This window comes from Canis lupus, chromosome 10 (assembly GCF_011100685.1).
Source record: "Canis lupus familiaris isolate Mischka breed German Shepherd chromosome 10, alternate assembly UU_Cfam_GSD_1.0, whole genome shotgun sequence".
Classification (NCBI taxonomy): domain Eukaryota; kingdom Metazoa; phylum Chordata; class Mammalia; order Carnivora; family Canidae; genus Canis; species Canis lupus.
This window is the reverse complement of record NC_049231.1, coordinates 1214772-1236655: the sequence shown is the minus strand read 5'-3', so window position 1 is coordinate 1236655 and position 21884 is coordinate 1214772. Positions and strand designations below refer to the sequence as shown.

Genomic DNA, 21884 nt, shown 5'->3' with positions numbered 1-21884 from the left:
AATATTTGTCCTTGTTATCTCAAATCTAAATTGTAATTATTGCTTTAAAGAGAATTACTGGGGAGAGGATCACTTGAGTAGTTTTTAAGTTTAAATAGCATCTATTTCCATAGTTTGTCCATTTGATAAATGGTGATAAATGTTATATTCAACTTCCTAAATTACAAAGTACCTCCAAGGAAGGAAATAAAGGCAATTATTTGCTATAATAGCATAAAGGTATTATCTACCAATTTAATTTGAGCTGGTTTTAATTTCTTCTATTTGGTGGCAGTTCTTTTGATAAGCAAGTGATATGAACTTCATCGTATGCCAACCTTTAATGCTGTTATTAACCATGACTCACCAAGCATACTAAGCAGGAGAACATAAAGGCTAGGAAAGAAAGGAGAGGCAGACACCTTGTCTGAGGCCTCTTCTAACCCCCTAAATTATTTTATCCTAGATAATGATTTTCAGGCCTGTGGATTTCAAATTTAGACATTAACTACACTTTATTCATTGTTGAGAGGTCTGTTCTCAGAAGAGTGAAGGGCATTCTGTATCACCAATAAATTTCCAGCCCTTGGGATGGCACCTGAATGTGGTAGAAGCTCAGGAAATAACTTTTGAATGAATACATTTCAGAAATGGATGTTTTGTGAGTGGGTCTAGAGATGAAACAAATTAATGTAGTAATTCATATGTTAAAAATAAAGGTAAACTTCTGCACTGGCAGGTGGGACCTGGAGAAAGATTTCTAGAGATGACAATGCATTTAAGATACTGTCAGTCTTGCTTTGCTGTTAAGCAGTCTTTTCTGAAGTGAAAGCCATATCGTGTCACATGCTTACAAGTTTTGTTGTCAATCTGGATAATTTCATTATGTGAAGAACCTATCCAGAACTTCTTTTTTTTTCCTATCCAGAACTGTAACCTAAAGTTTTTAGCCTCAAAATTCAGTGACTTAAAAAAAAAAAATTCAGTGACTTCCATACTCCATTTAGCAACCCATTTCCATGGCTGTGTGTTGAATGATCACTAGTTCAGAAGTGAGAGACCTGTAAAGCTGCTTCCACTACAGCTATAACAGCTTTGTTGAGTGTATTTGTCCCTCAGTCATTGTTTTTTTGTTTTGTTTTGTTTTTTGTTTTTATTAAAGATTTGTTTGAGAGAGGGACAGAGTGCACAAGTGGGAAGGACAAAGGGAAAGGGAGAGAGAATCCAAAGCAGACTGCATACTGCGCATGGAGCCTGACGTAGAGCTCAATCTCCTGACCCCCGCCAAAATCCAGAGTTGGGACATTCAGCCATCTGGGTACCCCAAGATTTTAAGTAATTTCCCCAACCTGGGACTCAAACTCAGCCCACTTGAGCCAGCCAGGTGCCCCAACCATTGTTCTTTGTTCTCAAAACTAGTAAGCCTCGAAGCTCTAGTTTCATCCTTTCCTTCTTTGGTTCGTCTTGAATCCAGTGGTTCTCAATATATCAAAATCATGGGGCTTTATGATAACATGGATTGCTAGGTCCCATTGGTAGGTAGACAGGCTTTAGTAGGTCCATGCAGAGACCAAATTTGCACTTTAACTGATACTTGAGGTCAGTGATTTCTGAAGAGTGGTCCCTGGACTTTGCATCTGTCTTTCCTAAGAACTTGTCAGAAATACAAATTCTGGGCCCCCAGACAGGCCTACTGAGTCAGAAATGGGAGGGCAGAGGAGGCCAGTCATACGTTTTTAAGACATCTTAAGCTTGACAATGACTGTTTTAGATCTAAAATGCAGATTCTGAATCAGTTGGCACTGCAGATATATCAGCTCTGTCCACTGTGACTTTCTGACAAAGGAAATGTTCTATATCTTTGATAGAGCAATTACTAGTCACATAGTTACTGAGAATCTGACATGTGGCTAGTATCACTGACAATTTTAATTTTTCTAAATTTAAATAACCCCCTATGGCTAGTGTTTTATCATAATGGCTAAGTGTTGGGATCCCTGGGTGGCGCAGCGGTTTGGCGCCTGCCTTTGGCCCAGGGCGCGATCCTGAAGACCTGGGATCGAATCCCACGTCGGGCTCCTGGTGCATGGAGCCTGCTTCTCCCTCTGCCTATGTCTCTGCCTCTCTCTCTCTTTCTCTCTCTCTCTCTCTTAAATAAATAAATAAATAAATAAATAAATAAATAAATAAATAAATAAATAAAATTAACATAGGTCAGAGCACCTGGCTGTCCCGGTGCATGGAGCCTGCTTCTCCCTCTGCCTATGTCTCTGCCTCTCTCTCTCTCTCTCTCTCTATCATAAATAAATAAAAAAATAAAAATAAATAAATAAATAAAATTAACATAGGTCAGAGCACCTGGCTGGCCCAGTTGGTAGAGCATAGGACTCCTGATCTCAGGGTTGTAAGTTTGAGCCTCATGCTGGGTGTAGAGATTACTTAATATCTTCAAAAAATATGTCAAAAAATGCTATTAGGGAACACTTGGGTGGCTCAGTTAAGTATCCAATTCTTGAACTCAGGGTCACAAGTTAAAGCCTAGGGCTGGGCTCCATGCTGCATGTGGAGCCTACTTAAAAAAAAGTGCTATTAGGGGACGCCTGGGTGGCTCAAGCGGTTGAATGACTGCCTTCTGCTCAGGGCATGATCCCCGGATCCAGGATCAAGTAAGTCGCATCAGGCTCCCTAAGAGGAGCCTGCTTCTCCCTCTGCCTATGTCTCTGCCTCTCTGTGTGTGTGTGTCTTTCGTGAATAAATAAATCTTAAAAAGCTATTAGGTTGAAGGATAAGTGATGTACTAAATATATATATATATATATATATATATATATATATATATATATATATATATATAAAAGCATTTGAAGAGCACTTAGGCAGCCCCTGTGGCACAGCGGTTTAGCGCTGCCTGCAGCCTGGGGTGTGATCCTGGAGACCCGGGATCAAGTCTCATGTCGGGCTCCCTGCATGGAGCCTGCTTCTCCCTCTGCCTGTGTCTCTGCCTCTCTCTCTCTCATGAATAAATAAAATCTTAAAAAAAAGCCAGATTAGGTCTTTGTGGTTCCTATTGTCCCATGAAAAGTAGCTTGTATTTCACATAAAATAGGTACCTTGGGCTATCTGGGAATCAAGAAACATGAAATAGGACCAAAACATATCAGAACTCTAAAATAGATGACACTATTTGTTCAGAAAGGTCTATCTCATTTCAAGTTAATCAAATTTGTTTACTTTTATTTTCGTATTATTTACAAATATAGCAGATTCACTAATTTCAGAACAAGGTATAAAGTTGCTAAGGGCCATCATCAAGAGCAAAAATAAGTTAACGAAATTGAGCATAATGGAGAAATAGTTCATCTACCTTAATAACATTGAAAGTATTTAGCATTGGAATTTGAGATGTTTAATGATAACCCAAATGTCCAAGAAAAAAATTATTTGGTAATCTGCTAAGAGAACAGAAATGTATGATGCATTTCAAAGGGTAATGAGCTGTAATCTGGAAATTTATGAAAATCTTTGACACCTGGGTTTAGTGAAGTGTCACTATAAATGTTTGTTGGTTCATAATATTTTGGCCAAGACCAAAGTTGGTGATACAAAACCAAAGGATCTTTTTAAATTATTTTTAAGGATTTTATTTATTTATTCATTAGAGACACACAGAGAGGCAGGCCCCACACAGGGAGCCCAATGCAGGACTCGATCCCAGGTCTCCAGGATCACATCCTGAGCTGAAGGGAGATGCTTAACAGCTAAGCCACCCAGGCGTCCCAAAACCAAAGATCTTAACACTAAGTCAATAGTAAGTAAAAATACTAGCTAACACAGATACAGTGCTAATTATGTGCCAGGACTGTTCTAAATACTTTTTTCATTATTAATCTTAAGTCTCAAAAGAACCCTATGAGATTATTCCCATTTTATTATCTCTTTTATAGGTGAAGAAAGTGATGTTCAGAGAATTTAACTCTCCCAATGACATCTAGTAAAGAGCAGAAACAAGATTTTAACCTAGTCTGGCTCCAGTGTGGGATATCATGGCATAGCTACAGAAACTTCAACTCTTAATAGTTGAGGTCATAATATATAGGGACCTATTAACTGGGATGCTGCCCAGAGTAATGGAAAGAGCATGGATCATAAATCAAAAATGTGTATCATGTCTTAAGATGCAGCCCACTCAAATTATCTTTGGACCCCCCATCTTCACCATGGAATGAATTCCTAGTTGGTTCTTTTCAGCCCTTATTTTATAGAATATTTGTGATTGATGCTATTGACCACTTTCTCAACATTCTCTTTCCTGATTTTTAAAAATATTTATTTATTTATTTATTTATTTATTTATTTATTTATTTATTTATTACAGAACATCAAGGGGGAGGAGGTGCAAGGAGAGAGAGAGACAGACAGACAGACACTGACTCTCCAGCAGACTCCCTGCTGAGCTCAGAGCCTGACCAGGGCTCAGTCTCAAGACCTTGAGATCAGTTCCTAAGCTGAAATCAAGAGTCAGACACCCAACAACTGCACCACCCAGGTGCCCCCCCTTTATTTTTTTAAAGATTGATTCATTTTAAGATTTTATTTATTAAAAAAAAAAGATTTTATTTATTCATGAGAGACACAGAGAGGCAGAGACACACAGGCAGAAGGAGAAGCAGTTTCCCTGCGGGGAGCCCGATCTGTGACTCCATCCTGGGTCTCCAAGATCACACCTTGGGCTGAAGGTGGCGTTAAACCGTTGAGCCACCTGGGCTGCCCGATTTATTTCATTTTAGATTAAGAGTGAGCTAGAGCATGGGGAGGGGCAGAGAGAGGAGTGAGAATCCAGAAGCGGACTTACTGGCTGAGCACCAATCCTGATCAGGGTCTTGATCCTAGAACCCTGAAATCATGATCTGAGCTGAAATCAAGTCAGCTGCTTAACCAATTGAGCCATCCAGGTACCCTTCCCCCTGATTCTTCACATTATGGTCCTTGGTGTTATTCCTCTGCTGCTTCCTTTGTTGTTTAATTTTTCTTTCTTTCTTTTTTTTTTTTTTGAAGATTTTTAAAATTTATTTATTCATGAGAGACATACACACAGAGAGGCAGAGACACAGGCAGAGGGAGAAGCAGGCTCCATGATGGGAGCCCAATGTGGGACCCGATCCGCGTACCCTGAGCTGAAGGCAGACGCTCAACTGCTGAACCACCCAGGTGTCCCTCATTTTTCTTACCTGCTCCATACATGTTGCTGTTTTCTTGGGTTCTTTCCCTCTTATTAGGCAAGATTACCATGAGGACCCCAAAATTAACATTCTCTTCCTGTTTTCTCCTTTAATTCTTTGATAGCTCTCTCTACATGCCAAACAGGAGACTTTCTCACAATCATGCAGAAAGAGAACGTATGGGAGCTGGTGGGACAAAGTCTGGGGAGCTAACACCACGATAAACTCTATATGGCCACACTTATTCTAATAGATAAAGGGTCTCTCCAACCTGCCAAAATCAATACTACAGAAAAGAATGCCCTGGGTTTTCTGATTTTCCTAACTCAAGGAACATTTCCACACACTTATCTCAGCCCTGTCTTCACTTCCTCAGCCCTGTCTTCACTTCCATCCAAAGCCCTAAGAGCGGGCTCCTGCTAATCTTTTTACTACTATTTCTCTTTTTTCCTTATTTCCAACCTTCCTGACCTGCAGTTTTAAAAAAAGAACATAGTTTCACGCAAACATGTGCTTGGAATAGTCTACTTTACCCTGGAATTTCTACTTGGTTTCACAAGTATATTCATCTCCTCCACTTTAAGACAATTCCATTGCATCTCTAGGTGGCCCAAATTCATCCCTTCCTTCTTCCTGTACCCATTTTACCCTGCACTAGTCGTTTCTGCATCGTTTTCTGTTTAAAAGGTTGGTACTGGGGCACCTGGGGCACTGGTGGCTCAGCCCATAGACCATCTGACTCCTGATCTCAGGGTGGTGAGTTCAAGCCCCACATAGGGTGTGGAGCCTATTTAAAAAATAAAAATAAAGGCAGGTCCTAAGTCTTAATTTTACCTTTATCTCTTCAATTTCTGGCACACACACACACATCTGTTAAATGACCGGGTTAGACTAGTTTCTTTCATTGTACAGTACTAAGTGTCCGGATTCCTGACCTCCTGAACTACTTGGAAGCTTCCAATTCCACTGCTGCAAAAGAAGAACCGTGCTTTGAGTCTAGAGAAGGCTCCTGAGTTCCCCAAGGTCACCGTCAGGGGTGCGTCCCGCCCCGCAGACCGTCGCCTAGCTCAAGGTCCCTGCTAACGTGAGAGCCCAAGGACAGCCAAAGACAGCCCGCGTGCTTCACGACAGGAACTCGGCCCCGGTCAGAACGTAGTTCCGCCAAGAACGCTCTCTAACTGGCATCTTTGTTATCCAATTATATCTCGAGGTTCCGAGGGTGGACCTAACCTGATATTGCCCAATGAAAACAAGGAATTCAGATTGGCACCGATTTTGACCAATGGTTGAAAACATCAGAGATTATTAACCTATAGGAGCAGCACTGAGAGTGATGTTCAGCAAATTCATCCAATGGCCGTGCTTACTGCAGAGTGGGCCCCGCCCCAACGGGGGAGTCGGCTGCCCGCACCGCTGCGGCGCTCAGTCTCCACCCGGGCTCCGCCATGTTGGGCTTTGTGGGTCGAGTGGCTGCTACCTCGGCCTCCGGGGCCTTACGGGGACTCGGCCCCTCGCCGCTACCCCAAGTCAAGGTCTTGCTGCGGGCCAGCCCGGCAGCGCTCCAGTCCGGTGAGTGCCTTCCTCTGGGAGCCGGGTTCGCTTCTGCCGCCCCATGACCTTGAGCCGCAGGCCGCTTGTCACTCGGGCCTGAGGCATTTCTGGTGACCGAAGGACGTCCGGGCCGGCGCTCTGCCCTCTAACCGCGGGCGAACAAGAATAGGTCGCCTATGGGAGCCTTCTTCGATATAATTCGCCTCATTTTGGGAAAGGGCTCTCTGTGACGCGAAGTGTGGGCAGGTGCCTTGACTTTCCCTTGGACGGGGGCCCGGAGGCCGCGAATAATGGAGTTTTGTGCATGGGAAGATTGTGCAGGCGCCGTCTTGGTTCCTGCGCGGCCCTCCCTCCGGACTTGTCTTAATTGAAAGCAAGAGGAGGCCGGTCTTGGGCCGAATTTGCCAGTTCATGTGACCATTAACTGCCCTCACCCCAATTTCTTCCAACTTTTTTTTTTTTTTTTTTTGTCTGTTAGCCAGAGACTATGCCACCCAAACATCTCCTTCGCCGAAGGCAGGCGCTGCCACCGGGCGCATCGTGGCGGTCATTGGTGCAGTGGTGGATGTCCAGTTTGATGAAGGACTACCACCCATCCTAAATGCCCTGGAAGTGCAAGGCAGGGAGACCAGGCTGGTTTTGGAGGTGGCCCAGCATTTGGGTAAGTAGAATTTCTTAGGAATTGTAAAGAACTTGTTGAGTCCCAAGTACCCCCCAAATCAGTCCTCCTTCAATGACGATTATATCAAAATGACTTTCGTTCTTCTGAGTTTGCTGAAGCTACATTTCAGGTACTGAGAAGGAGTCTTGGTTGCTTTAGGTCTTTCATGCCAGCTGAACATTAAATACCAAGCCTGCTTGTCCTTCTGTATAACCTTGCAATATCTTCAACTAACAGGTGAAAGCACAGTGAGGACTATTGCCATGGATGGCACGGAAGGCTTGGTTAGAGGCCAGAAAGTCCTGGATTCTGGTGCACCAATCAAAATTCCTGTTGGTCCTGAGACCTTGGGCAGAATCATGAACGTCATTGGAGAACCTATTGATGAGAGAGGTCCCATCAAAACCAAACAGTAAGTATCCCTCTTGCTGCATTTACATGCAAAGGAACTACTTTTTTTTTTTTTTTTAAGTAAGCTCTACACCAGAATTGGGGCTTGAATTCAGAAGTCACCTGCTCTACTGACTGAGCCGCCCTGGCACCCCTCTGTAGTTTTGTATATGAAGGCAACACCTTGTAGTGTAGCAAAATGTTCCTGCAGAGACTGCTTAAAATGCTGATATATTGTTTGTTTGTTTTTAAAGATTATATTTATTCATGAGAAACACAGAGAGAGAGGCAGAGACCTAGGCAGAGGGAGAAGCAGACTCCTCACAGGGAGCCTGATGTGGGACTGGATCCCAGGGCCCCGGGATCACGCCCTGAGCCAAAGGCAGATGCTCAACCACTGAGCCACCCAGGCGTCCCTGATGTATTGTTATCAAAACCGTAGATATAGTTTCTTAAGAAAATTAAGGATGCAAAAGTTCTGATTGTAAAAAACAAAACAAAAAAACCCTGCTGCTTAGGACTCAAGTTGATTATGTGAGTTTTAATTCCAATGGCTGGGATGCCTGGATGGCTCAGCGGTTGAGCGGTTGAGTGTCTGCCTTCAGCCTGGGTAGTGATTCCTGGATCCTGGGATCGAGTCCTGCATCGGGCTCCCCACAGGGAACCTGCTTCTCCCTCTGCCTGTGTCTCCACCTCTCCATGTCTTTCCTGAATGAATAAATAAAATCTTTTAAAAAATCATAATAATACCAATGGCTGAGGTTGTGGGGTTTCCAGAATTGGTGGGTCTTTGTATTTCCTATTGACGCATGAAGAAGTGCTGTTAGGTTAGGGCTTAGCAAAAGGAAAATCTTTTTGACTGTTAAAGTTGTTAGAGATTGCGATTATGGTTTCCTGAGATAATGGAAATGGAATCCCCTTTATTGCAGAATGTTAGGCGAGGTGCCAGATGCCAGCTTGTGTGGAGTGTTGTATAAGAGATGAGAATTGAGAGAAAACTTTCAACAAGATGAATAAAAAGACACTGATCCTCTCTACCTACCTCTACAGATTTGCAGCTATTCATGCTGAAGCCCCTGAGTTTGTGGAAATGAGTGTTGAGCAGGAAATTCTGGTAACTGGTATCAAGGTTGTGGATCTGCTGGCTCCCTATGCCAAGGGTGGCAAAATTGGTAAGTTATTTATAGTACATATTTTCCAAACCTAATGTGGGAAGAAAAATCCTGCAGTGTAATAAGTAGGTACTAAGATCTATCCCTCACTGATGAGTAGCTTCTGACTTTCGTTCTTCTGAGTTTGCTGAAGCCAGATGCCATTCCTGAGAAGGGAAAAGATAGAAAACTAGTATAATTTTTTTTTCTAAGTTTGCTTATTTGGGAACACACAACGCTTAAATATTGCTTCTTTTCAACCTCTTCCAGGGCTGTTTGGTGGTGCTGGAGTTGGCAAGACAGTACTGATCATGGAGTTAATCAACAATGTCGCCAAAGCCCATGGTGGTTACTCTGTGTTTGCTGGTGTTGGTGAAAGGACCCGTGAAGGCAATGACTTATACCATGAAATGATTGAGTCTGGTGTTATCAACTTAAAAGATGCTACCTCCAAGGTAAGTAGTGACCTGGTTTATGTCCACGTAGTTGTAGTGCCAGGAAACCATTTTAGCTGACTGTGTTACTTGCTGAAGCCATGTGTTATGTTTTCATTTTAGTGTCCCAGGGGCTACAAAAATTTGTTTTTTTTCTGCAGCTTGTAATACACTAAAGTATATTTTCTTTCTTCATTGACATTACGTTTCCAAACTTCGTTTTTAGTAGATAGTCCCATCATTTGAAAGTTAATTTTGGGAGTTGGAGATACTTCTGTCTCCAATTAACCCTGTTTTGTGCCTTTCTTCGTTTTATTTCCTTCCTATTTCAGGAGTTTTGCCTTAATGCTGTAAGAAACTATCTTTGTGTTATTTTGAGCCGCATCTCTAAAAGGGAAAAGAAATTTGCAAACCAAAATCTTGACACTTTCTGAGAAGGAGGGTTTTTTGGTAGTTTCTCCGATTTGGAGACCTTGGGTATATGTCTTCCATATTCCCCTGCCAGGTTTTCTGATTGTGTATGATTACTCCAGGTAGCGCTGGTGTACGGTCAAATGAATGAACCGCCTGGCGCTCGCGCCCGGGTGGCTCTGACTGGACTGACTGTTGCCGAATACTTCAGAGACCAAGAGGGTCAAGATGTACTGCTCTTTATCGATAACATTTTCCGCTTCACCCAGGCTGGCTCTGAGGTAAGAAGCCTCGAAAGAACCTATTTCCTGGACTTCTCTATGGAAAGGTGCAGATGAGGCTAAAGATGTAGACACCTAATACCTTTGTTCTTTTTCTTTTTTTTCTTAGGTGTCTGCTTTATTGGGCAGGATCCCTTCTGCTGTGGGCTATCAGCCTACCTTGGCCACTGATATGGGTACCATGCAGGAAAGAATCACCACCACCAAGAAGGGATCTATTACCTCTGTACAGGTAAGAACAATGAAATGGTTGAAGGTCTAATTTGTATAGAGGTATATACAGGAAAGTATACAACCTAGTTGCTTATGTCTCAAGGTTTTGACCAGGTTAATGAGCTCCCCAAAATAATGTATAAAATTCTATGTGTGCATGTTAGAGACCCTAGAAGGTTAAGAAATGCTCATTTGAAGTAGTTGAAGACATACAGGTGAATGTGGATCACAAAGTAGTGGTTTCTAGAAAGCCTTAGGAGTTTGGAGCTGCATGGAAACCGCATTAATCATGTACTGCACCAAAGTGCCACACCACACATCTGCAGATATAGATGATGTGTGTATGTGTATATATACACACATAGCAAGATTACTTTGTCTAAACTGTTGTGACTTTCAGTGAACCTAGTGAACTGCTGTAGTCATGCAGGATTTTTTGTTTTTAACTGAAACTGTGGGTATCAATAAAATAGAGTTAAAATGGGGGATGAAAAACAAAAGGAATGACAATGAATCTTTGAGCACAGCTTAGATCATCTATATGCTCACTCAGCAGGTATTAGGGATGATAAGGCTATTTTTGAGGTTGAGTCTCGAATGCTAAAAGATGATGAGAGGTCAAAAAAGGGTGGCTTAAATCAAATTACTTGGTTTCCTGCTGCTCCTCATGGGGTCTTGACTCACTATAGGCTATCTATGTGCCTGCTGATGACTTGACTGACCCTGCCCCTGCAACTACTTTTGCCCATTTGGATGCTACCACTGTGCTGTCCCGTGCTATTGCTGAGTTGGGCATCTATCCAGCAGTGGATCCTCTGGATTCTACCTCTCGAATCATGGATCCCAACATTGTTGGAAATGAGCATTATGATGTTGCTCGTGGGGTACAAAAGATTCTGCAGGTGAGTAATGCAGGTGAGATCAGTGGCCATAAAGTCATACGGTGGGTTTTTGAGGACAATATTAATAGCAAATCTTTCCTGGTGACCTGTGTGATTTGCTTTGGAGCAAGGAAAGATGAAATTACGACTTTCTATTAGTGTGAAGGAGAACTCTTGGGTTTCCAGGTACTTAGGTTTGGAATCCATTTTCTAATGGCACCAGACTAGAGGGGAGGATAAGACCTTGATCTTAGCTGAGGGCCTTCAGGATCCCAAGTATGTAACTTCACTACTAACTTGTTTACTTTGTGAGGTAAGGTGCTAAAATGCTTTGTACAAAGCGCTGGGTACAAGGTGGTATTAACCCTTAGGTTTCTGTCCAAATTTGAAAAAATGAATATTGGGGTGCTTGGCTGGTCAGTCAGTAGAGCATCCAACTCTTGATATCTGGGTTGTGAGTTTAAGCCCCACTTTGGGCATGGAGCCTACTTAAATAAAAAAAGAAAAATATTTTGTGTAAGTATTTATTCAGGCCTTTCTTGTTTTCTCACAGGACTACAAATCTCTCCAGGACATCATTGCCATCCTGGGTATGGATGAACTTTCTGAGGAAGACAAGTTGACTGTGTCCCGTGCACGGAAAATACAGCGTTTCTTGTCTCAGCCATTCCAAGTAGCTGAGGTTTTCACAGGTCATATGGGGAAGCTGGTACCTCTGAAGGAGACCATCAAAGGATTCCAGCAGATTTTGGCAGGTGAGATTACGTGTATAAAGCTGAACATAAAATGGCAGAGAAGCTGAAATCTCTTGAATGCTCACTGTGCTATATTCCCATTCCAGCAATCATCAAGCAGTACATAAGTATATTGTGTCTAGTCACATAATTTTTTTTTTTTTTAAAGATTTTATTTATTTATTTGAGAGAGAGGCAGAGACACAGGCAGAGGGAGAAGCAGGCTCCATGCAGGGAGCCCGATGTGGGACTCGATCCCGGAACTCCAGGATCACGCCCTGGGCCAAAGGCAGGAGCTAAACCGCTGAGCCACCCGGGCTGTCCCTAGTCACATAATTTTAAAAAATAAACTATTTCCTATCAGTGTTCTTTGGAAATACTCTATTTACTTCTGAGAGTGAACTTGTATTACTTGGTTGTTGTCATTTAACATTTACCGAGTGTTTTCAGACCTAGTTATTCTAAATGAATTACAGGTCCTTATAAGGAAGGCGTGATTACCGTGTTTTTACAAATGAGGAATTTTTTTTTTTTTTAATTTTTATTTATTTATGATAGTCACAGAGAGAGAGAGAGGCAGAGACACAGGCAGAGGGAGAAGCAGGCTCCATGCACCGGGAGCCCAACGTGGGATTCGATCCCGGGTCTCCAGGATCGCGCCCTGGGCCAAAGGCAGGCGCCAAACTGCTGCGCTACCCAGGGATCCCACAAATGAGGAATCTTAACGCACAGAATATAAAATAACTGGTCCTGATATCCAGCTGAAGTAAAGAGTAAGAATTTGAATCCAGGTTATATGGCCAGGACCATTTGTTCTTAATCCATACTGTATTGTCTTACAAGTTATTTGTGACAGAAGTGTGTTAAAAGATTTCTTGGATGACACAAATTCATCACATTCTGACTGGTGGCCCCAAGTGGTGAAGTATGTATACACTGCAAAAAGTTGCCGCTTCTCACCAGTGGATTTTTTTTTCCATATAGGTGAATATGACCATCTTCCAGAACAGGCCTTCTATATGGTGGGACCCATTGAAGAAGCTGTGGCAAAAGCTGACAAGCTGGCTGAAGAGCATTCATGAGGAGGTCCTTTTGGCAAACTAAGCACTGATCATCCTCGGTGCTGTGCTGCTTGCCCCTAATCTAAGAAAAATCTGTTTGCTCTGTAGGCCACATGAAAGCCTGTGTTCTGTCTGAAGAGTATTTAAAGTTTCCAATAAAATGTACATCCCTCAGAAGTGGTCTATTTCTCTTTGTCCTGACAACACCATCAACACTAAGTTTTAGAGTGGCCGTAAGAAATAGTACAAAGTACTGTCTTGATGGACAACTGCAGGTCTTATGAGGGGTTCCCTGCAGATGATGTGATCTCAATAGTAGGGCCTCCACTTTGGCCCTTTATTTGGCAAAGCAAATCAATTGTTTGCCTCGAATATACTTTATTCCTGCTTGATTAAAAAGCAACAGGGATATTTTTTAGAAGAGCATATGGAGAGGTGATGGGTCTACAGAATGCTATACTAAGAGCAGGGATCAATCAGTGAATTGAAGGAATCCAATTTTTTGTAAAGGATGCTTCTGAAGGATTAAAAACCTGCAAAACTCAAGTCAAGCCTGCTGCCTGCCGCCCCCCCCCCCCCCAGGTCTACCTAAGGTTGCTTTCTCCTTGCCCACCCTTTCACCTTTTTTCAGAAAGTTGTTGACTATTGCCTGATTTATATTTTGGGCAAGCCTAGAGTTGCGTGTGATCCCTTGAGGCAGTGCATGGTATAAAATAACCATGAGGCCTGTCCTGACTCCTGCTAAAATCCTTTAGGAAAGTTGGGGAGATTTAATCTGTTACAGGGCATGGCAATTTCCGGGTTTGTGGGGTTGGCCTTCTAAACTAAATAATGGAATTAGGTAATTTCCGCTTCATTTTAGCCACTAAAATGGCAGGTCAGGAGCACTCCAAAGTACACCTATTTCAGTGTGAACTAAGTGCCTAGTCCCAGCCCAGTGAGTGGTTTCCTGAACTAGGGCCCATCTCCTGCTGCCCTCTGGTGGTAGGCCGGGAGACTGCAAGAACTCTGATCTCACCATTTTGAAATCCATAAAGGCCATTTGCTGGGATGTGGTTCTTAGCTAACGATTGTTTACAAACCAGCTGGGGCTTTTGTCCTGAGGAGGAGCCTGCATCTATAGGCTCCACCCCTGAGGCTTTCAAGCTGGATCGAAGCAGGGCGGGGACAAACATCCCAATTCAGAGGCCCCCGAGGGCTGAAGGTTGGGGAGGGGCCTTGGGAGAGATGCCAGGGGTGGAGTAGGGGCCTGTAAGTTAACTCCCATCTGCCTATGACGTCCTTGGCACTAGTCTCTCCTGTGTCATGATCTGGACAGAAGGTGGAGCCCCTGAGCCGACTGTGCCAGGTCTTTGGCTCCCAGAAAAGCCTGGATTTGGGGAAATGCTGAGTTATGGAGGTGGGGGCACTTCCTCTAGATCCTGACTCCAGTGGGTAAGAAGCTGGTGCAGGAAGGCCCCAAGATATGGGGGCTTTGTTTTCCCATGTTACCCAGATGCAGACCTGGTAACTGATGCTTAAGGTCGTTTGTATCCCTCCATCCCCTCCCCCACACGTTTACGTGTCTCAGCATTCATCGAGAACCTTCTCCCTCTCACTAGCTGCAACTGTTTATTTCCTTCCCCCTTTACCACTCTTCCACCACGCCTCTGGAGTGTCAACACAGATCTAACCTTCCTCCATATTTCTCCTGGTTCTGCCCAGTCCTCGCCTCCTCCTCCCTCTCCACCCAGAGAAAGCCCCGCCCTTCCCTCCTCCCTCCCCACCCCAGTCTGTCACACAGGGACATCACCCTACAGCAGTTCAGGCTGTGGTTCGCAGGAAGCATACATTGGCTTTTTGATTCGTGCTACTTCCCAGCTCACAGTTTAGGAGGATCTAACACCAGCCTTCACGTGAAGGGGGAACCAAGGACAGTGAGAAGCTGGGTGGTCCCAGCTTTGGAGCCCTGCCAGCTGGACATGGGTAAGTATGAGGACCAGCCCCCGGGGAAGGCCTGAAGGATGCCTACCTCCCTCCCTGGCTGACTCAGCAGGGGTGGGGCCTAACCTTTGCTCTTTTGGGGGGTGAAGGAGGGGAAACCGGACTACAGGGGCGCAGGACTCAGGCAGTGAGTCTACGGACCAAGGGATCAGGAGCACTGACAAGCTCGGGTTCACAGGAAGAGTCTGAGACTCTGCACCTTAAGTGGGGCTCTCCCCGACCTCCCCATACCCCCGACGCCCCAGCCCCCTGCTCCTCCCCATTTGAGCTGAGATTCAAGGAATACTTGACAATATGCACTGCTGGCCTCCCCCCAAAAAGTAAAGCCCACTTTTGGTAGCGTTGGAGGATTTTTAAGGTGCCTCTCCTCCCCTCATTTTCTCCCAGGCCTTTTAAGTCCCGTCGTCTCTCCTCCCCCACCCCGACCCACCACCAGGTGGGGGCTGCACTGAGCAGCTGCTTCCTGTTACCCCAGAGGTTGCTGCAAGGGTGGTGGTGGTTGGGGGAAAACTGAAATAGAGCCGGTTCTCACGGTCCCACAGCGGTCCCACTAGGGCTGCCACTGGCGGCCCCCCAGCGCCAGCCCCAACACCCCGCGAGAGGCAGGCTTGAGGTTGAAGGGCCCAGGAGGTCCTGGCCCTCGTGGCTTCCTGAGTCCAGAGGCATGTAGGGTCGGGTCGCGCTGGGGAAGGAGGCCGGGCCCCCCCAGCTGAGGGCACGGGCCGCGGGGCCGTGAGCCGGGGCCCTGCTCACCTGGCAGGGCCCCGCTGCGCTCCCGGGCCGCGGCCGCCCCCCTCCCCCCGCCCCGCGTCCTTGCCCCGCCGCCGCCGCCCTCCCGGCCCTTTGTGAGGAGGTCGCGGCCGGAGCTCCCCCCGAGTCCTTCGGCTCGGACCCACCAGCCTCCCCACTTCACCGGAGAAGTTTGTCTCTTCTTCTGGGCTCTCTTCTCTTCCTCCATCTGGGATCCTTCCTGGTTCTCGCCCCTAGGAGACGCCACCCGCTTCCCCTCCCCCAGCGGATTCCTCGCGACCGCCCAGCCCGGCGCCGGGCGCCACCCCGGAGCTCCGGCCTCTTTAAGTGCCCCCCCGCCCCCGCACACGCCGCCGGCGCCCCCCCGCCCGCACACACCGCCGGGGCCCCCACCACCTGCGCGCCGCCCCCGCGGCCCGGCCCTGCTGCAGGTGAGGCCCGGCTCGCGCCCGGTAGCGGCGTCCCCGGCGGGGCCCTCCTGCGGTCGCCCGGCCCGGGGATCCCCGCCGCCGAGCCTCGGCCCGACTCCCCTGCGGGAACGGTCCTTCCTCTCTGCCCCGCACTATCTGCCCGCGCGTTTCTCCCCGGTCCTCGGCGCCCGGAATCTGGGCTTCTCACGCCTTGGCCGACCTCTCCCGAGCACCCCTCCTATTCCAGCCCCGGGAGCGCCCCTCCCCCGCGCCTGCCTCGCCAGAAATCTCCCGCGGTCTGGGTTTCGCCTCCTCCCCCCTGGATCCGGAGCTTTCCCACGCCATCCTAACCTCCAATGGGAGGGGGAACAACCGCCACCCCAACTCCTCTCCCTTCCTCGTAGTAAGTGGGGGTTGGAGGTTTAGCATGGACATGGACTACCCAGTCCCTAGTGGGCCCTGCTCCGTGTCGACCTTCAAGTTCAACTGAGCCCCAACTAAAGCTCTTCTGTAGCTCTGACCCCACCCCGCCTCTCCCGGAGTTTGGGGGTCCAACCTCAGCACCCACCAGCCAGCCCAGGTGGGAAAGGCCCTCTTCCTGGACCTGGGGTGGGCTGGGCCAGCTTCGGAACACTTCTATTCCAGGAGCAGGGGATGGGGGGGAGGGAGGCACACCCAGAATCTTGTGATTCCGGGCTTAAGGGTCTGCAGGGACATAGTGGGTGAGGGCTGGATCTAAGCGCGTGAAGGTGCTGGGGGGTGGGGGTGAGGGAGAGGTGAGGGAATCTTAACCTTCTCGGCTCAGATGCAGAGGGAGTCCCATTCTAAGGAACAGGGCTTTCCCCCCCACTTCCCCTCACCCCCCCCCCCCCCCCCGCCTGCGAGACTGCGGCGGAGAAGCTCATTGGGGAGTTTGAAACAGGTCTGTGGGTGAATCTGAGGGGGGCACATACCAACTTGGAGAGGAGAGGAGGAGGGTTTATGGTCCTTTGGATGTGTTACAGGAGAATCTAGCCTCCTCCAAATAGAGAGGGGGAGGAGACTGTTTTGGACTAACCTGGAGAGGGAGGGGAGCAAATTGGAGTGGCTGCGGGGTTCAGGGCTGACTCCCGACCAGCGCGGGGAGGGGGGGCTTTAATAGTTACCTCCCCTCTATCGGGGAATACTCCCCTCCCTCCGAGTCCAGCCGGGCCCCCAAACTCTGCCCCTTCCCATCTGGGGCTTGCATCCTTCCCCCACTAGATCCACCACTCCAGAATGAGGGGACCAGGCATCTGGATTTGTTCCAGACTCGGAGTCCTGTTCCATGACCTGGAAGATAGCTGGGTGGAGGAGAAGGGTGGTGGGCAGCACAGCCGAGGCGGGTGGAATTCCAGGAGTATCTGGAGGGGGAGAGGGAGGGACGGAGGGAGGGAGGTAAAGGGATGCAAACGAATCCTCTTCCTTCTCCCATTCTCTTTCTTCCCCCTCCCAGCCCCAGCCATCTGGCTCGGTGGAGCCAGGCACTGTGGCAACTGACCCCAGAGTCAGGGTGGTGCCGCAGGAACACAGGCAGGGCGAGAAAGGGGGAGCAGGTGCTAATTTCTCCCTTCTCATTTTCATTACCCGCCCACTGGCCTGGCTTGAGAGAGGTTCAGAGTATTCCCTAGATACCCTTCTCACAAGTTGCTGAAAAAGTGACCATTTGCCCCTTCCCCTTTCTAGTAGCTTCCTGAAGGGAGATAGGGTGGGTGATTGACCACATGTGATGAGACTGAGGAATGTTTGGGGACATATGGGGTCAGTCTGCCCTCTGTCGTCTGGATGGGGGGAGAAGCACAGCTGCTGCCTGGGGTGGCTTCTGACTAGAAGTAAATACCCAGCTGTTGGGCATATTGACACCTCACCCTCATCCGGGCTCAAAGAGCAAGGAAGGTCTCTGGTTAGATGGGATGAGCAGGGGGCTCTCAGGGAGGAAGGTAATTGAAGTCTTTCTGCACCAGATGGGAAGAACGGATCCTGCCCCACTTTCCTTTCTAATCCCAGGTGGCCCTCCTATCCAACACCCCTCTTCCCTACCGCTCCTGGCTGGGATAGTCCTAGAGGTTGCCCTGGAGACTAGGCCTGGGGCTCGGAAGGGGTGGGGGCAGCCAGTGGGGCACAGGAGTAACCGGCTCTTCCGGAGCGTAGTGGAGCCAGCGGGTGGGTGTGTGTGGGTGTGTGGTGGGGGAAGGGGCGTGGCCACGCCCGCGACTGGCGGGCTCCTCCCCTACCTCCCGCCTCTGACTGGCCAGCCCTACGACGGGGGCGGAGGTAGGAGGATTGTCCCTCGTCTGCCCTGGAAAAGGGAAGAGAGAGAGAAAAAAGATAGTGGCTCTCTTCCCTGGCCTTTTAGGAAGCCACTTCCAAGCCCTGAGCCCTCTTCATCTGCCTTTTTTAATTTTTTATTTTGGGGAAGGTGGGGCATTCCTTAGCAGAAGTTTGCCGGATCCCTGCTTTCTCCAGAAGAAGGGGCCCTTATCCTTTGATTTAACTCAGGTCAGCAGGCTGTTAGGGTCTTTTTTTTTTTTTTTTTTTTTTTCCCCCCCGATGGTGACCTATAAATCTGTTATTGAGTCAGGGAGGAGAGAAGAGTTTTGATTTGACCTGTCTATTCCTTCCCCCTAGTAATCTTCTCTCAGGAACGGGAGAGTAACCCTTCTAACCCTCTTAGCCTCTTCCCTCTGGCCCACACGCTTTAAGGCTTTACTGAAGCTCACTTCTTTATTAGCTTCTCTGAGCCATTTGTGGTAGGGAGTAGAGTCTGTTCCCAAAATTGAGGCAGAGACTACTCCTCTGTGAAGTTAGGAAATACAATCCAGACTGATGTATTTTTGGTCCTGCCTTGCCCTGTCCCCACCCAGTTTTCAGATTTTCTTCCTTCCCAGACCCCCAGAGGGAAAGGTATTTGTTGACTCTCCAACCTGCCAGAGTTTCATTATCCACACTCTGTTCCTCTTCCAGCATATTCAGCCTGAGTTTTGCAATTGTTTGTAGAACTACATTGCATTGAATAGGAATTATCTTGAAGTCTGCAGAGCCTGTTGAGTTACAAACCTGATTTCTAGTCACATTTTATCCACAGTTTGACCTTGAACAAGCCTGTTAACCTCTCTGGGCCTTAATTTCTTCACCTGCCAAACAAGAGCAGGTTGAGCTAGAAATTCTAAAATCTAATATTATATGACACTCTTTTCCATCCTAGGGCCCCGCAATAGACATTATAGATGAGAGCCAAACTGTAGTCCTCTGCTAGTTTTTTTTTCTCTCCTGTTCTCAGGTTTCACACAGTCATATAGCCCTATCAAAAACAGTACTGGGGTTCTAGAGCAGCTGGACATTTGGGGCATCTTATTTGCTGTGCCAGTTTTCCGGCTAATCCCCCGCCGCTCCGGCCAGGTTTAGGCTAGACTCAGGTCTTCCTGGTCTGGTTCCAGAGCCGAGCTTCCTTTTCCTACGCACAGGAATCTTCCTGACTCCCAGAGCCCTGCAGATGTCACCGGGAAAGTGGTGATCCAGACAGGACCAGGCTGCCCCCACAGGACACAGGTGAGTGGGGGCAGACGCCGCAGCCTCTTGCCTTTCTACCCGCCCCTTTATCAGGACTGAACTTCCTCACTAACCTTTCTGCTCCTACACGTCCACTTTTCAACCAACCACCCAGCCTGGGAAATAAGTGCCCTTGAGATTATCCCCTCCGCCTCCACCCCACACCCCTGTTAGGGGAATGGCGCATGCCTTGGTCCTAAAATTTTGGTCTAGTCTTTCAGGTTAACCTCTGGGCCCGTGGCACGCCTTTCAGCTTGCTCGGTGTGAAGCAGGACTACCGCCCACGAGGAGCCATTAGGCCGAGGGAGCCGCCGGGCCGGCTGGGGGAGCCGCCGCGGCACTAGGACCCAGATCCGGGTCGGGGAGCGGGGCCGGCGGCGCTAGGACCCGGTGGCGGAGGCCGCGGAGGGCGGCTCTCTCTCGGCCGCAGCTTCCCCGCCCCCTCCGGCTTCGGCTCACTCCTCCCCCGCCGGCCATGTTGGCTCCGCTCGGGCCCCGCGGTTGAGCCGCGTCCCCCTCCCCCCTCCCGGACCCCAGACCCCCTCCCCCGCGGTCCCCTCCCCTCCTGGCGCCCGGAGCGCGGCCATGTGAACCGCCCGTCCCCCGGGGAGAGACAAGCCCCGAGCCAGGCTGGACGCCGCCGCCTCAGGTCTGTTGGGTCGCTGGCCGGGGGCCTGAGGGGAGGGAGCCCCGCTTTCTTCCGAGGCTTCCCTCAGGGAACAGGCTGCGGGGCAGCCCGGAGCGTCGCCCCGGGCGAGGAGCTGACTCCGGCGTCTTTCCTGCTGGGACCCAGCCTGGGGCGGGGGGCTCGCTGCTCTGCGGGCCGGGAGGGGAAGGGGGCTGGCGGGTCGGCTGAAGGCCGGGCCGGGCTGGCGGGGGCGGGAGCGGCCGAGGAGGCTCGCGGCGGCGGCGGCGGCGGCGGCGGCGGCGGCGGCGGCTGCGAGGAGGCGGAGGAGCCGCCCGGCTGGTGGAGACGCCTCCTGTGGGGGACTCGGAAGGAATCCCCGGGAGGGGCTCCACCTCCTCGGGTGGGGTGGGGGCGGGGGCTGCCCGGTGCGGAGGGTGGGCGAGGGGGTTCCCTGGGCGGGTGGGACCCTCCGTCTGTGGGGACTGGGCCGTCCTGGCAGCGGCGAGAGGAAGGTAGAGGGGCTTCCGGGGGTCTCGGTGCCTCCCTCGGTGCGGGGTGCGCGCTCCCTCGAGCGTGGCGAGCAGGGGAGGGCCTGGCTGGAGCGCGGTGTGCTTGGCTCGGGCCGCCGAGCCCCGGGAGTCTCCCACTCGAGGGATGGGGGTTGATGGAGCTGACGCGGAGACGTCTGAGCCGGGCTTTTAGGGGCCGAAGGGAAGAATAAAGAGGGATCCCCTTCCGAGGGGATCCCTTACTAAGGGGATCCCCGTTTCCGTGGCAGAAAAGACGATCCTGTATCATCCCTTTCTTTGCTTATGTTCCCAGTTTTCCGAGGAAAGACTATGCCGTTAGCGGGCATCCTTTGTAGGATTTATTGGTGTGCGAGATTTGCATCCTACGGGGGGGCGGGGGGGGGAGCTTCCACCTCCATCTGTACACAAACAGCCCCTCCCCCAAGCCTCCCGCAGGAAGTGGCCGGGAAATGGCAGCTGTGCGTTTGCTGCTGCGTCTCTTGTTGTTTTGAAATGTCCATTTTAATCAGATTTGGTTTCATTTTCTGAGGCCTTCTGGGCAAGCTTGGATCCTGCCAACCATGCGGTCTTAGGAGTCCTTTCGTTCGACTTTTTTCTTTCTTTTCTTTTTTTTTTTGGTAAACTTCATTTGTCAACTGGAAGTGTAGTCACTGCAGTTGACTCACTGAATCCCGATCTGCCTCCCCCCTCCTCCCACACTCCAGAGCATCTCTGCTTCCATGTCTGGATTTTTTTTTTTTTTTTCCTTGAGCTAGAGGTCATAGAGTAGCAAACTCAGTCATCCACTGCACTTTGAATACTAGTGATGAAAATTCTCGCAGCGTTAGAGAGCTGCCAGGAAGACCTGGGATCTTTCTGTGTCATGAGAGTGACTTTTTAGGGTCCTACTTAATGTATTCTTAAGTATAACTTTCTGTATTGCAGAGCACCTCATCAGATGAACTTGTGAGATGAAGAGTAGATTCTGAGAAGTGGAAGAAGAGGGAATGGAATTTATATGTTGGAGTAGGGACTGATTTGCAGGGTGAAGGTGATGGGCTTATTCCTTAC

The 21884-nt window shown here is 48.8% G+C and overlaps 3 protein-coding genes, 1 non-coding gene and 1 pseudogene across 6 annotated transcripts in view; 4 read left to right on the top strand and 1 right to left on the bottom strand.

Annotated features, from left to right (window-relative positions):
• The first annotated feature begins 6606 nt into the window (after nt 1-6606).
• ATP5F1B (ATP synthase F1 subunit beta) lies at nt 6607-13143 on the top strand. The gene is made up of 10 exons (XM_038549722.1): nt 6607-6767; nt 7228-7410; nt 7648-7822; nt 8851-8972; nt 9222-9406; nt 9919-10077; nt 10187-10309; nt 10980-11192; nt 11725-11926; nt 12890-13143. The coding sequence occupies exons 1-10, from the start codon at nt 6644-6646 to the stop codon at nt 12985-12987; spliced, it is 1584 nt and encodes a 527-aa protein (XP_038405650.1). The 5' UTR covers nt 6607-6643; the 3' UTR covers nt 12988-13143.
• On the top strand, nt 7477-7552 carry LOC119873835 (annotated as a pseudogene).
• Nucleotides 9057-9127, top strand: LOC119873834. Its single transcript, XR_005366329.1, has one exon. It is a non-coding gene; the product is annotated as a small nucleolar RNA SNORD59 (small nucleolar RNA).
• Nucleotides 13144-14740: 1597 nt separating the features above from the next.
• BAZ2A (bromodomain adjacent to zinc finger domain 2A) overlaps nt 14741-21884 on the top strand; it is a 34727-nt gene continuing 27583 nt past the window's right edge. The window contains exons 1-2 of one of the 3 annotated variants that reach the window (XM_038549718.1): nt 14741-14931; nt 19592-19676. The gene's annotated coding sequence lies outside the window, so the exon portion shown is untranslated. Of the gene's footprint in view, nt 14932-19591; nt 19677-20201; nt 20326-21758; nt 21865-21884 lie in introns of those variants that run through there. The other 2 variants (XM_038549719.1, XM_038549720.1) reach the window with 2 other exon arrangements.
• LOC119876714 (basic proline-rich protein-like) lies at nt 20389-21102 on the bottom strand. The gene has a single exon (XM_038549558.1). It carries the CDS (start codon nt 21100-21102, stop codon nt 20389-20391), a length of 714 nt encoding a protein of 237 aa, XP_038405486.1.